This window comes from Trichosurus vulpecula, chromosome 3 (assembly GCF_011100635.1).
Source record: "Trichosurus vulpecula isolate mTriVul1 chromosome 3, mTriVul1.pri, whole genome shotgun sequence".
Lineage (NCBI taxonomy): Eukaryota > Metazoa > Chordata > Mammalia > Diprotodontia > Phalangeridae > Trichosurus > Trichosurus vulpecula.
The window spans coordinates 391728190-391743544 of NC_050575.1; the positions used below are offsets into that span (position 1 = coordinate 391728190).

The window sequence follows — 15355 nt, forward strand, 5'->3', positions numbered from 1 at the left end:
AAGTCCAAGAATTATTTTTTTTTTCCATCTTTAATTTTAAGGTAACTGTTCTCCTCTCTGATTGGCTTCCTGTGATTGGCAGAGGGCATGAAAGAGCAACAGCGCCAAGTGATTGCATCCATTTTCCAGGTGTGGTGCTAATACAAAGTACTGTTTCGTAATACTTGTAGGCATTTATATGAAAAGGCAGATTACGTCAGTTACTCCATTGAGGGTTAGCTGGGACTTAGGGCCTCAGACTGACCAGTCAGGACCACAGCAACCTCTGGAAGGAGGATGCCAGAACATGAGGAAATGGTCTTTCCGCCACTGAATTTTCTGCAAAGTCAGGCTTCTACATTATACATGATATGTTGCCTATATATGTGCCATATTGTATCTTTGCTTTCCCACCCCCGCAAGACTTTACATTTAGTCGCAGCACTTGCTCATAAAGACTTCTAATCTGATCTGTTACAGACTGAAATTAATCACACACTTAAGCTCCTTAAGGGTGAGGACAGGTTTCAATTTTGCTTTTTCATTTCAGGGCCTAGTATTGGGCTAGGCGCTTAATAAATGCTTGTGGATTGATTGAGTCTTAATCCCATCTGTTAATTTCACCCCCAGGAGCCCCATATTTCATCCTCTTCCTTGGGTTCTGTGTTTTTGAATACAGTTCCAAAAATTGATTATACAATTAAAGAGTCCTGCCTCAGACACGGACACGTACTGACTGTGTGTTCTTAGGAGAGGCAATGCTCAATTCTGCTCAATCCCCAAAACAATTAATTTAAGATATCCTGCCCCCGAGGATCTGCCCTATGTTGGTAAAATAAGTTTATTCCCTCCCCCAACCTCAACTGCCCATATCCATGAGATGATAAGATAGGGGAGGGAGCATGGCTAGATAGAAGTCCATCAGAAAAACTGCGTGTGTGTGTGTGTGTGTGTGTGTGTGTGTGTGTGTGTGTGTGTGAGATTTGGGGCTGCATGGAAGAACATTGCCTCCAGATCTGGGGAGGCGCTAGTTTCACCTGACAGTATTTTATTCTAGAGCAGCTGGAACTGTAGTCAGAAAGACCTCAGCTCTAATCCAGTCTCGGAAACATGCCAGTTGCGAGACCCTGGCCAAGTCACTTAACCTCCCTCTGCCTTTGTTTCCTCATCTGTAAAAAGGGGGAAGGGGTAATAACAGCACCTACCTCCCAGGGTTGTTGTGAGGCTCAAATGAGATGATAACCATAAAGTGTCAGGGACTATTAGATAAATGCTAACTATTGTTATTAACTATTATTGTCAGTCAAATCACATCTGGTATATTATGATTAGTTCTAGTTGCCACAGTTGAATTGTTAAGTGGGAGCACGTGTACGGGAGGGAGGATATGAATGATGGTTAAGGGCCTTGAGTCTATACCCGATGAGAATCAGGTGAAAGAACTTGGGGCCACTTGACTGGAGAGAAGACTAGGGTTGGGAGGGGGGTGTGTGGCACAGGCAAACAAGCTGTCCTGAAATATCTGAAAGCTGTCATGTGGAAAAGAGATTAAACTTGCTATGTTTGGCCTCAGAGAGCAGACCAAGCTTGATCAAAGGAATACTCCGATCGGCAGCAAAGTGAGGGGAGGGAGGTGGGGTTGGAAAGGGAAGGCAGGCAGGTGGCCCATGGGCAGAGCACCAGGCCTGGAGGACCTGAGTTCAAATTCAGCCTCAGACACTCACTTGCTGTGTGACCTTGGGCAAGTCACCTAACCCTGATTGTCTTCACCCCCACCCCCCAAAAAGGAATATTCAAGAAGGCAGATTTAGGCTTGAAGTCAGGAAAAACTTCCTAATAATTAGAGATATCCATAAAGGGGAACGGATTGTATTGAGAGCCAGTGTGTTTCTCCCTCGCTGGAGGTCTCCAAAGTCTGAATAGCTAGATTAGATAGTAAGCACTCTATTAAGTGTTTACTCTGTGCCAAGCACCATGCTAAGAGTTGTGAACATTGTTCAGTCATTTTCAGTTGTGTCCAACTCTTCATGACCTCGTTTGGGATTTTCTTAGCAGAGACATTTGCCATTTCCTTCTCCAGCTCATTTGACAGATGAGGAAACTGAGGCAAACTGGGTAAGTGACTTGCCCAGGGTCATAGAGCTAGCAAGTGTCCAAGGCTGGATTTGAACTTACAAAGATGAGTCCCCCGGATTCCAGGTCTTATGCTCTGTCGACTGTAGCCATCTAGCTGCCCTGAAAACACTTTTAAGACACGGGTCCCTGGGTGGGCTTGACCACGATTAACAGACAAAAAAGAGAAAAAAGATTTTAAAAATTCAATAAAACCAATCAATAAATCCAAAAAAAGCTAATGTCACATGCATTGGTCCACACCTGTGGACCCCTTCACTCACCCCCTTCACAGGAGTGGGAAGAAGTCTAGCAGGCTACATAGTAATAGGGAAAAAACCAACAGATAAAAGAGAGCTGGGAATGGGGAGGGGGCAGTAATCAAGCAGTGGGCATTCTATTCTGGGTATATGTCAGACTAGATAGGCACTGGGGTCCCCTCTGACTCCAAAACTCTGAAATGATGACACCGTTCATGACTTTCAGTCTGATTTCGAAGAAGTTACTTAAGCTCTTCTTGGTTATAATTGCTGACCTCAAGGTTTTCAAAGCGCTTTACAAATATTAACTCATTTTACCCTTTGTTAACCTGAAAGTTTGGTTAAAGGAGGCAAACAAGCTAGGTGATAGAAAAATCCATATTGTTTATCATTTTCCCTTAAAGCATAGCGGAGCTAGCTTACTTGTACGTACAAGGAGGCAGAGCATAAGTTCTGACTGTCTGAATGAAGGAATGAGAAAACTTATATACATTATTTTTAGCAGACTCCGCAAGCCTGTGTTACTTCACTTTTATGATTCCCATGTATGTTTAACCATAATACAAGAAGAGGATTTTCCTTAATGGAATAGGTTGTAAATACAATAAGTCAGGATAGTTGATGAAGTGTCAATTGAAATTACAACCCAGGATCTCTGTGTTTAATTTACCATTAACATTCCGTAACATAGTATATGCCCATAAAATATTAAGATAAGAAAAAGTCACATAATTCAAGATAGTTCCTCGGAGCTAAAGGTCTCATCCTTAATGGCCATGGACAGAGCAGGAAAGAATGCTCTTAAATCAGCCCCATCTGGGCTTGTTGACATAAGATAGAGGTATCTCTGAGCTTACTCGGAGAACAAAGAGGCTGTTAGGATCAGGCTTTTCTTCTGGTTAATCAGTTCAGACTCCGAGTCTTATTGAAATTACAAAAATGATATAAAATGGTATTAAATCATGCTCAACTTACAACCCTGGAAAAGTATGTGCTTTTATTATCTTCATTTTACAAATGAGGAAACAGGCCTACTAGGTGGAGTGATTCTCCTGGGGGCTGTCATCAAATAGTTAAGGTGGGATTCAGACCCAAAGCCCACAAGTCCTACAGTGTAGCCACAGTGCCCTGCTGTCTCTGCATCTCAAAACCTGCCCCTCAAACACTTCCATGGGACAGTGAACATTAATATTTCAGTGAATCTTGCTTTCATCCATGTTGTTGTTCAATCCATATCTGACACAGGTGGTATCGGAGGTGAGATCTGCACTGGATTTAGTGATAAAAAGGACAGTTTCTTTTTTAACGAGTTCTATTGATGTTTTCAGTTTCTTGCATCATCCATAGTTATCCCAAATACCTGTCCCCCTTTCTTTCCCAAAAAGCCATCTCATATAACAAATAGAATTATTTTTAATAGGAAAAAAAATCAGCCTACCTGATGGATACATTGAAAAAGTCTGAAAACACGTGCAATGTAGAATACCTGTGGACCACAACCATGGTTCTGCTAACTTCTGCTGACTTCACTCTGCATCTGTTCATGGAAGTCTTCCCAGGCTTCTCTGTATTCACCACATTTGTCCATTTCTTACAGCACAGTAGCATTCCAGTAGATCCATGTATACCACAAATTTGTTTAGTCATTCCCAACTGATGGATATCTACTTTGTTTCCAATTCTCTGCTATCACAAGAAGTGCTGCTATAAATATTTTGGTGCATATGGGGACTCATCGATAGCTTTGAAAAGGACTGTTATAAAGAAATCTGGAAAGATTTATATGAACTTATGCAGAGAAGTGAGAAGAACCAGAAACAATATCACATATAAAGAAAAAGAACTCTGAAAGGCAGAACTCTGATTAACACAGTGACCAGGTATTCTACCCTCTCCCTAACGGAGAGGTGATGAACTCAAGATGCAGAATAAGATATTATACTATCAGACATAGCCAATGTGGGAATTTATTTTGTTTGATTATGTATATGTCTTATAAAGTTTTCTCTCTCTCTCTTTTTTTTTACTTCTAACTGGAAGTAAATGAGGGAGGGGGCAAAAAAAAGAACAATAAGCAGGGGGTTTTAAGCATTTTTTTAAAACTGCACTGAAAAGAAGATTCCCAAATAAGTATGACAGCTTTTAAAGTTACAAGTTGAATTTACTATAAGATCAAATTACCATACAGTGTGCCAGCATCACAAAGAAATATAACAGCTTTTAAAATTACAAGTTGAATTTACTATGAGATCGAATTACCAAATAGTGTGCCAGCATCTGGCCCATCAGGAGTATAGACCACATAGCAACACTATGATTGTTGGACCTTGGGCAGTTGAGGCCAACTGTTTAATCTAGATTAAAAATCTGGTTAGGCATTGCAACCATAATAACAATACCCATAATATTAATAGCTAGCATTTATATACCTCCTTGCGGTTTTCAACACTGTACATGTTATCCATTTTAATGGTGCAGGACATTATTAGGTAAAGGGACATATATGCACTGAACATTTCATGTCGCGGGACTGTATATATATGTATATATGTATGAATACATATATATGTGATCTATACATCTATAAATATACATTATCACTTATAACAGCATAGAATACCACTTTTTTTCTTCTTTTAACTCAGAAGAGATTGCTCTTTTGCCTTTTTTAGAAGGCTATTGTAGATAGGGTTTTTTTTTTGCTATTTCCTTGTCACTATATCAGCTAATCAAATTTTGGAAAAGGAACAAACTTGCTATATTCTTGGGTCTCTTTTATCTTTTTTTTTTTTTACTTTTACAGAATGTGGCTGATAAGACTTACTGTGATTTCCAAAGTGTCATAGTGTTCAAAAAAGAGAAAAACAAATTTTGCAGTTAATGTATGTTTTTTTTTTCCATTGCATGACTGGCACTTGCAAACTGCTTTACAAACATCTCATTTGATCCTCACAACAAGCCTGGAATGGCAAGTGCTACAATTATACCCCATTTCACAGCTGAGGAAACTAAAGCAGACAGAAGTTAAGTGACTTGCCCAGGGTCACACAGCTAAGCAGCAGCTGCATTCGAACTCATGTCTTCCAGAGCTCTGCGCACTGCAGCGCCCCTTAGCTCCCCCATTTCGTTGTGGTGTTTAAGTTCAGAAGTTTAAAATTTTTTTCAATAAGCTGGAATCCCTCAACTAACCACATCTTTCAGGGATTATGAAAACGCCGCTAAGAACCGCCCCTGCCCCACACCTCCTAAGCAGACATTGGCTGGGAGCACAGCCAGTCTCCGGCGGGTTCAAAGCTCACAGGAGCCTAGGAGCGGGCGTGGCTGGTTTCCTTCACGCCAACTAAGGGAAGCCAAGGCGGGTCCACGGCTTACAGCGCGCAGGCGCAGCATTCTCCCCCCGCCCACGCCCCGGTGCGGCAGTGCGCAAGCGCGGCGGGTCCGCGGCCGTTGGGTCTTATGTCGCGCCGGGCCCTCCGGAGGCTGCGGGGAGAACAGCGGGGCCAGGAGCCCCTGGAGCCCGGGGCCCTGCGCCTAGGCCTCGAGGGTCGTGATGACGGCGGCGAGGAGGATGACGAGGAAATGGGGCAGCCGCCGAGCGATCCTCGCCGGAGGAGGGGGAGGAGGGAACGCAGCGCCATTAGCAACTTGTACGAGCTGGTGAGGAGCCGCCGAAGGGAGGCGCCGGAGGGGGGAGGGGGAGAAGGAAGGAGGAAGGACCGGGGAAGGGATGGGGGGGGGAACGCGGGGGAAGGGGAGTAGAGGGCGGGGCCCGAGGCGTCGGCGTGAGGGGCGGGGCGGGCGCACGGAGCCGCCGAGGAACCGGGAAGGAGCCCGGGGCGGGGCGATGTCGGGGCCACGTCTAAGGCGTGGGGGGGTGGGGAGGAGGAGTCCGCAGGGCTGGGCCCCGGAAGATCCCGGGGCATTCCATCTCCCGCCCCCACCCTTTTGCCTGCGACGCCCTCCTTGCCCATCTCCAGCCCCTGCGAGGTTCAGCCCTGGTGCCGCCCCCTGCCCGAGGCCTTTCTTGACGGCCTATCCCGGGCTTTTACCCTGCAGTGGTGGGGGGCGGGGGTCCGTGAACTTGCTTGGGGGAAAAGTGTGTTTATCTTTATCTACTCATCTGTAGCTATCTAGATAGAGCCGCATCTAAATCTATTTATAGGTACTTATGTCTAGATAGATATCTATCTGTATCTAAAGATATCTGGATATCTATCAACATCTGTGTCTATAGATAAACATCTATATGTACAGTCATCTATCTATACAAGTTATATCTAGATTTATCTACCTACGTAAATGCTTATTTATATCTATACCTACCCGTATCTATCTATATTTAGATCTGTCTACATGGATATCAATATCTATCTAGATACATAGATATCTGTATCTATCGGTCTGTATCAAACTATCAATATGGACAAATCTGTAGATGTATTTCTGTCCAAGTTCCCATCCATGGAGGTCATAGATTCCAGGTTAAGATAGAAAAAAAGAGCTACAATCAGTTTCCTTTGTAATCTTATAGATTTTATTTTATGTATTTGGAAATATTATTCTGAGAAGGTGTCCATAGACTTTACCAGCCTGCCAGGGGACTGTGATACACACAAAAAAGTATAACCTCTTCCTTAGTTGTGCTCCCTCTTTCTTAAATATTTACTTATCTTTGTGCCTTCTGTTTTTCCCAGTTGAATGTTTGCTCTTTGAAAGAAGAGATTGTTTATCTTTTTAATCCCTCACTTCCTAACAGAGTGCTTTGTACATGTTTTGTAGGCACTAGAGCAATTTTTTTTTAGTTGAATAGGCTCTAGAGCTGGAAGAAAACTTAGAGATCTAATCTGACTACCTCATTTTACAGTTGAGGAAACTGAGGCCTATAGAAGGGAAGTGGACTAGATGATCCCTAACGTCCCTTCTGGATCCTCTGATCCTAAAATTACTTGCCAAGGACTCGCAGGTAGTAAGTAGGGGAGGAGATTTGGGGAATGCTGATAAGGGGGAGGAGGAAGCAAGGGACTTTGTGCTTTCTTTTTCACCACTAAAGATTTTATTATGATGATGATGATTATGATATAATAACAGAAGGGCTTTATCCAAGTAATAAAAGCTTATATCTATATGGTGCTTATGATTTATGGATTTAGATTTGTCCCATTTGATCGTCATAACAACCCTGTGAGGTAAGTAGTACAAATACTCTTATTCCTACTTAGCATATGAGGAAACTGAAGTGTTGGAGGAAATATTTGGGCATTGAAAGAGTTGAATTTAATGATATCTAAGCACTCTTCCAGCTTATAACATTGTGTAAGTCTAGGAATCATGGAGAAAATTAAGTGGCAGAGGTGAGGTATTGTGCCAGCAACTGGGGATACAAAGACAAAAAAAAAATGCAGTCCCTGCTGTCAGACAGTGAACATTCTGCTAAAGGGATACAGCACATACAGCGGCAACTAAAAAGTATATATAGAATAATTTTAGGAGCATTGCCAACTAGGGGAAATCAAGAGAGGAGAGAGATACCAAGAAAGACTGAGACTGGATGGATGCTAATGCTCTCAACAGAAATAAAGAAGTTGGGAGGGGATTCAGGAGAGACATTAGGGTGAATATATGCTTTTGAGAGTTTATGGAAATGATGTTGAACCAATGGAAGGTGGTGACATCACCAAAAGAGAGGATTGAGAGAGAAGAGAAGAGGGCTCCAAAGAGAACCCTGGGGGTGCTAATATTTATGGTTAGGAGATGAATGTTGATCAGTAAAGGAGATTGAAAGGGAATGGTCGGATAGGTAATAGAATAGCTGGAAACCAAGGGAAGGAAAAGGATCTAGGAGGGGGGCTAGTTGATGCTTTCTCAAGCTGCAGAGAGGACAAATAGAATAAAGACTTAGAGAAAAAGCCATTAAATTGAACAGTTAAGATTATCTTGTTAATCTTGGAGAGCAGAGTTTAAGGTAGAAGGGGTAGTGAGAGACAAGGAAATGGAAGCACCTAGTACAGATGATGGGTGTTAGGTTGTGAAAGGGAGAAGAGATGATAGCTTGAAAGGATAACAAAGTCAAGTGAAGGTTTTTTAAGGATGCCAATGACCTGAGAAATGGTTGTAGGTGGCAAGGAAAGAGCCAGTGGATAAAGGGAGATTGGAGAAGAGAGGGGAGGAATTAGCAACGGGGCTTGATCCTGGAGAGATGGGAGGGGATTGGGTTGAGGGCATAAGTAGAATTGTTTACTGTGGCCAAGAATAGGGCTACTTCCCCAGAGGTGGCAGCAAAGAAGAAAATGAGAGATGGTGACAAGGTGTGGAATAGAGGAGAAAAGGAAACTGGTGACAAGTGGCCTTCATTTTCTCAGAAAAGCTGAAGGGGATCCATCTGGTTAGAGAGATGTAGAAGAGGAGGGTTAGGAGTTTTGAGAAGAAATGAAAAGGTTGGACTAGCCACTGGGGAGAGAGAGGCTATCTGTATCCCCTCTTCCTAATACATGTAGTAGGTTGCCTAATCTATACTTGTTACAAAAGAATTGCTGTGTAGCATTAAGGACCTTGTTTAATAGCAAATTGGTAATGATCCCATTTGTCTTGGTTGTTTGACTTTTTCTAGGCGCATTTGGCAGCGTTGTCAGTATGGGTGAAAGTAAAAGGTGGATGAAAGGGTAACCTGGAGTTAGGACTTGGCAAGTCATATCCAGGGTAGGATGAGGGGTAGCAACAATCTGCTAGCAGCTACTGTGGCTGTGTAAAACCAATAACAACCAGGATGCAGAAGGCGGCTAACACAGGTTCTTTGTTGTGCTTTACTAAGGAAAGTAACTGTAAGGGGTTAACAATCTCATTTTAATCACACGTACAAATATCATTCACTTAGTTCTGGAGGAAAAGCCAGCACCCTGAACTTCTGAGCAAATACAAACAAATTACAAACATCAACAGATCTTGTCTGATTCAAATCTCAACTCATAGTCACCAGGAAAGCATCAACATCTGGGTTTACAAGGTGGGGAGGTGTGCCTCAGGACTCTGAACTACAGCTGCCTGGAGTCTCTCTAAGGCACCCACCACTCTTTCAGTGAGTGAGAGCCCCAAAAGTCAACTGCCCTGGTTCAGGGCCCTGGGGCACTTGATTACCTCAGTGCTGAGAAGCACTCAAAGAAAGACAGTGAAAAATCCCATTTTGCTGGCCATTACATTTAAAAGGCAAGACTCTTCAAAGGTACCTAATTACCTCAGCATTCCAATGGAGAAGACAACAGAAATTCCTGCCTGATTACCATTCTTAGGGCTTACCAGTCTTAGGGCTGAGAAACACTCCATGACAAAAAGATCCCATTTTACCTGCCCCATTCAAACAAAGGCCAGAATCCTTAGAGGCACTTAAGAGAAGAACCACAAAAAGAACCGCCTTAATTACTGACTCCCTGGAGAGTCTAGGATGGAGATAGTGTATAATTAAACTGTACATCTTGTGTGGCTGACATTGAACAGAAGAAATGGTGAGACCAGAATGAGGTGGTGGGCTGGGATAAGAGACTGGAGGTCATGTTAAAGGTGAAGAGTAGGGCTAGGATGAGTGAGGAAGCGGGAGAAATGGAAAAAGAGCTCAGGATAGAGGCGGGAGGACACCTGGTGATGATGAGGTCAAAGATGGAGGGGAGTCCATAGGAGGTAAGGAGGCTGATGAACAAAATTAACATGATCATTTGAAAAGTCATGGACCCTGTGTCAGATCAGGCTAGTAGAAGTGAAAAAATTATGAAAAAAGTTTTCAAGGCACCATGTTTGTGTTTTAAATTTTTTTGATTGGTTGGATCTTGTGGTTTCATTGGTTTAGGACAGGGCTGGGGAACCTGTGGCCTTTTAGGTCCTTGGGTACAATCTTTTGACTGAGTTTTACAGAACAAATCCTTTTATTAAGGGAATTTGGTCTGCGAAGTTTGTATTCAGTCAGAGGCTGCACTTGAGGACCTAGAGGGCCACATGTGGCCTCCAGGCTGCAGGTTCCCCACCCATGGTTGAGGAACTCCCAAGTGAGGAAGCTCCCTCCACCAGTGCAGCTCAGAAGCTGAAGAGTTAAATGATATGACTTGGTCACACAGGCAGGATTGGAGTCCCAGTCTTCCTGACGCCAGAGCCACCTTCACTCATAAAATGTGCCCTAGCCTCTGTCTGGGAAGGGTTCAATGTCATTTCGTAGTTTAAAGTGCCTACAAGTGCTAGTGACTGGAGTCACAAAGAATAAAGCCAATATGTTCTCTGCCTTGGAGGAGGTTACATTGTGCTTGGGGAGGGCTACAACATAGACTAGAGAAATGTAAAAGAATTGGAGGAGGAGGAGTTAGTTAGGAGTTGTCACCCAATTTTATGGTCTTGGATGACTGAAAAGATGGTGCCATCAACAGAAAAGGGTGGGGGAGTCTTCGGTGAAATAATATTGTTATGTTTTGGATGTAACAAGTTTGAGATGCTTATGGAAGGAGTTATTAAATGCTCACTGTGTGCCAGGCACTGCGATAAGTACAGGGGAGATACTAATATAAGCAAAAAAAAAGACAATCCAGGTGGAGATATCCAGCAGATGGTTAGTAGTATGGGACGAGATGTCCTACCATTACCATAAATTCAGCATGTCCCATAGTTGACTTAAGATCAATGGTTGGGGACTCCCACCATTGGCTCCTTCTCTTTGTTATTGCTGTTAGTGGCTCTACCATTCGTCCAGTTATTATGCTCAAAACCTTGGGATTATACCTTGACTCTTCCCTCTCCTTTACTTGTAACAATTGGTTTGAGTTTGATTTCACCCCTGTAAAATCTCTTCTCTCTCCCTATTGCTACTACCCTCCTGCAGGCCTTCTTCCACCACCTGTCTAGACCATTGCCACTGTCTTCTCCTACCAAGTCTTCTCTCTCCCGGGGCTGCCAGAGTGATCTTTTTCACACATTGGTCTGGTCATGTCACTTCTCTGTTCAGACATCTTCAGTAGTTCCTTATTGCCTGCAAAATAAAGATCAGACTCCTTTGCCTGGAACTCTCCATTTTTTCACCGTGTCCTTTTTGTAGCAATAAACTTGGACTCCCTCCCTCTATGCTTCCAACACACTCTTTTCCCCTTCATGCCTGTGAGTGGGACAGCCTTCTTACTCTGGTCAATTCCCATGCATCCTTTAAAGCCCAACTCACGTGCCATTCCCATTGTGTGAGACAACTCAAGTAACATTCAAGTAGAGACTTCTCATAGAAGCAAAAAGGAGAAAAAGGAACCCATAGACAGTGGGTAGGGAGAGGCCATACCCAGAGGGCAGAACCCATCTATATACTCCTAATGCAAACAATCCCTACCCACCACTGACCTTTACTCTCATTAGTGGAGTTCAGGCTCACAATCTAAACGTGGAAAATTACTCCAGGTACTAGGGACAAGGAAACTCTAATTTAGCCAATGCCAACTCTTAAGAACACTTTTATCCTTATTTGACAAGGCTCAGTGCTGAGGGGTCAGGCTGCTCTAAGTTTCGGACTCCCAGTTCCTACAGGTCAGGTGATTTTTAACAACTAGAAACTTAGGTCCAGCTGTCAATCAGAAGCCCTGAGCCAAGCTGAAAAGTCCCCACCTCTATTCATGCCACTCAATTTACAGAAAGGCTGAGGCTCAGATTTTATCAGAGGTCTTCACCATCCCACTCATCATCAAACCTATACTTATTTTCTTTTTTGAAAAAAGTTGTCGATTCTTTTGTTGCTTGCTTTCCCCATATCAATGTCTCCACTCACCGCCCTCCCCAGGCGCCCCCCCCCCCCAAGTCAGTAATGGTCATCGTATTGAACTGTGTTCTGATGTGTTTTAGGCTTGTTTTCCTTTACATTGTCATTAGGGTTCTGGTTATTTCACTCCATCAGTTCGTATGGGTCTTCTCAAATTTCTTTGGATTCTTCAGTTTCTTACAGTAGAATAATCTATTCTTTTTATATACTACAGTTTGTTTAATCTTTCCCAATTCAGTGAACATCAACTTTGCTTCCATTGTTTTGACCCCACTAGTGCTGCTAATAATGTTAATGATAATGATAGCTAACAATAGTACCCACTATGTGCTGCCCACTGTGCTAAGTACTTTTACAATCATTATATCATTGATCCTCACAACAACCCTGGGAGGTAGGTGCTGTTATGATCCCCCCAGAGGAGGAAACTGGCAGGCATAGGTTAAGTGACTTGTCCGGGGTCACACAGCTAGTAAACTTCTGAGGCCAGTTCTCTGTCGACCCAGTGCTCTATTCACTCTACTACCTAGCTGTCTAAATATTAGTACTTTATTATTTTATTATTTATCCCATCATTTCATTATTAATTTATTATTATATTATTTGTTCAATTATTTTGTTGATATTGATATTTTATGTCAAAGATTCCCCTTTCTTCACACACAGATATGCCTTTTACTTATCCTTTTCCCCTTCTTTTCCCATTAGAAATGATCTTCCCCTAACTTAGATTTCACATAGTACTTCTCTTTGTAACTCTGTGATGCACTTACCAGGTAATACTAGGTCTTAGTTATCTGTGCATTTTTTGTGCCTTTTAAACTTATCAGCTCCATGAAGGCAGAGCCTCTAGTCTTAACTAAATGTTGCATTGTTGCCAGCAACTAGCATGGTGCCCAGTATGTAGTAGGTGCTCAATATACCTTTTTTGAACAAATCTGAATAAATCAATGAATATAGTCAAACCCTGAGCATCCACATTAATAGAAAAAAGGAGGGCATGTGGGTAATCCTCAAACACTACCTATTAATCCAAAAATATCTTTGGAATGCAAAGAAACATTTGAAAACATGCATACACTTGTTTGGGCATTAATCCCTTCTGTGTCAAACTCTGTCTCACATTAACTTGCCAGTAATGTTGATTCTGCAGGCCTGAGGTGGACAGGTTAAGAGGGGATACTAGAACTTCTCAAATACACATGCACTTACATGTGTGTGTAAATGTACTAGGTTGTGAAGATATTTAAATGTCCAACAGAGAAGTTTACGGTTGATCCTAGGTAATAGGAAGCTGTTGGAATTTATTGAGTAGTCACATGTCACTTCTACTAAAGTGTCAAATATCTTAAATCAAGCATTCTTTCTTTTTGTTCCTTTTGGCAGTCTGGTTAAATCTATGAATCCCTTAGAATTATTGTCTTTAGATGCATAAAATACATAGGGTTACAAATCAAAACCTATTACATTGAAATAAAATCAGTTTTAAAAAAAAATTCACAAATCCCCAGTTAACTACCCTGTCCTTATATGGTGACGTGAGTTGCTGTTGCTGTAAGGAATTCATCAACTTGCAATAACCTTTCTGGTGACAATACTTTCTGAATTTATGTAGTCTGGTTCTTAGTCAACCACCAGTCCACCAAAAAGCATTTATTAAAGTACTTACTTTGTTTGGGGCATACAAAGAAGAAGCTAAACCAACCTCATGTCCAAGGAGCGTCCATTCTAATGGAGGACACGACACATCTTCAAATCAGTACATAGAGGATAAATATAAAGTCAGTGCAAGATTGCCTTTGAGGGGAAGGCACTAGCAGCTGGTGGAGGGGGAAGCTAGGGAGGTACCTTGAGCTGAGTCAGAGATGTTGAGGAGGGTGTGTATCCCAGCACAGGGGAGAAGCAATGAAAAGACTTGAAGAAGATATTTGTGGTGGAATATTGGGTATGTGTGGTTAGACTTTAGAGTACCTGGAGGGAAGTAAAGTGTTAAAAGACTGGAAGGATGGGAAGGTTGTAAAAAGCTTGAAAAGCTAAACAGAAAAGTTTGTGATTGATCATAGAGGTAATGGAGTCACTGGAGTTTATTCAGTTGGGAGGGAACATAGTAAGATCTACGGTGTAGGAAAATTGCTTTGGCAGCTATGTGGAGGATAAATTGGCAGGAAAACCAATTAAGATTCTGTTGTAATAGTCCAGATGGGAGGTGATGAAGGCCTAATATAGGTGGTGGCTGTAGAAATGGAGAGAAAAAGGCACATGCAACAGCTGTCATAGAGAAAGAAATGAAAAGGTGGCCATTGATTGGCTATGGGATGTTGGGTGAGTGAGAGAAAAGAGTTGAGGGTGACCCTAAGTTTTTGAACTTGGGTGACTAAAAGAATGTTGGTGCCTTCAAAGTAATAGGTAAGTTTGGAAGAAAGAAAGAGAATTCTTTCAACTGAAAACCATTGCAGCTGCCTATCGGTATATTCTTCAAGAAGCTCACTACCTTCTGCTGCAATGATGTAACGAATCAGGATGTCCCCAGAGAATAAATGGCTACAATGCAGATTTCCAAAATAACTTTTTATTTTTAATCTGAAGCTTTTGCCTGCATTCATTTACAGTAGTAACTGAACTAGGATTCCTTCAAAAGTATCCAACATTGACAAATCCTTCATGTTGGCTACATTTTTATGTTACACATTACTCCTGTTTAGAATTAATTCTTGGAGCTTAAATTTCCTTCCCACCCCAAGAGCCGACTTTGAGAGTAACTTAATATTCCCTATTCTAGTGTTAATATGTAGATTAGTATCTCTAACTGTGGCCCAAACCCATCATTTTTTTTTTCACTTAATAGGTCTACAATGCAATTGTTTCTTTAAAGACTTTTGGAATATATTTTCTTTTCACTGACACAGATAACCAGTGAAGAACCTGAGGATGAACTTTTATCCAAAGCAAGGGGAGAAGATTACAGACTGAAGGTACAAGAGGGCGCAGAAAATAATGAAGACACTAAAAATGGAGAACCAGAGGTCAACCAGGAAAGAGATGGAGAAGGTCTTTCACATGAAAACCAGGCAACAACTAGTTCACAGGTATTTGGGAATGCATAGCACTTATTCTTCTTTATAGGACACATGGTCTTTCGTACTTGCTGAAAGGAAGATCATGGTAGATTGGAACCTAGTAATTACATAGCCCAGTCAATCAACTAGCATTTTTACTGTGTGCCAGGCTCTGTGCTAAG

The 15355-nt window shown here is 42.1% G+C and overlaps 1 protein-coding gene across 1 annotated transcript in view; it reads left to right on the top strand.

Moving 5' to 3' along the window:
- The first annotated feature begins 5761 nt into the window (after window positions 1-5761).
- TCF25 (transcription factor 25) overlaps window positions 5762-15355 on the top strand; it is a 50044-nt gene continuing 40450 nt past the window's right edge. Inside the window, exons 1-2 of the mRNA XM_036748093.1 lie at window positions 5762-6008; window positions 15024-15203. Of these exons, the coding sequence (XP_036603988.1) occupies window positions 5808-6008; window positions 15024-15203 (381 nt within the window). The 5' untranslated portion in view covers window positions 5762-5807. The remainder of the gene's footprint in view (window positions 6009-15023; window positions 15204-15355) is intronic.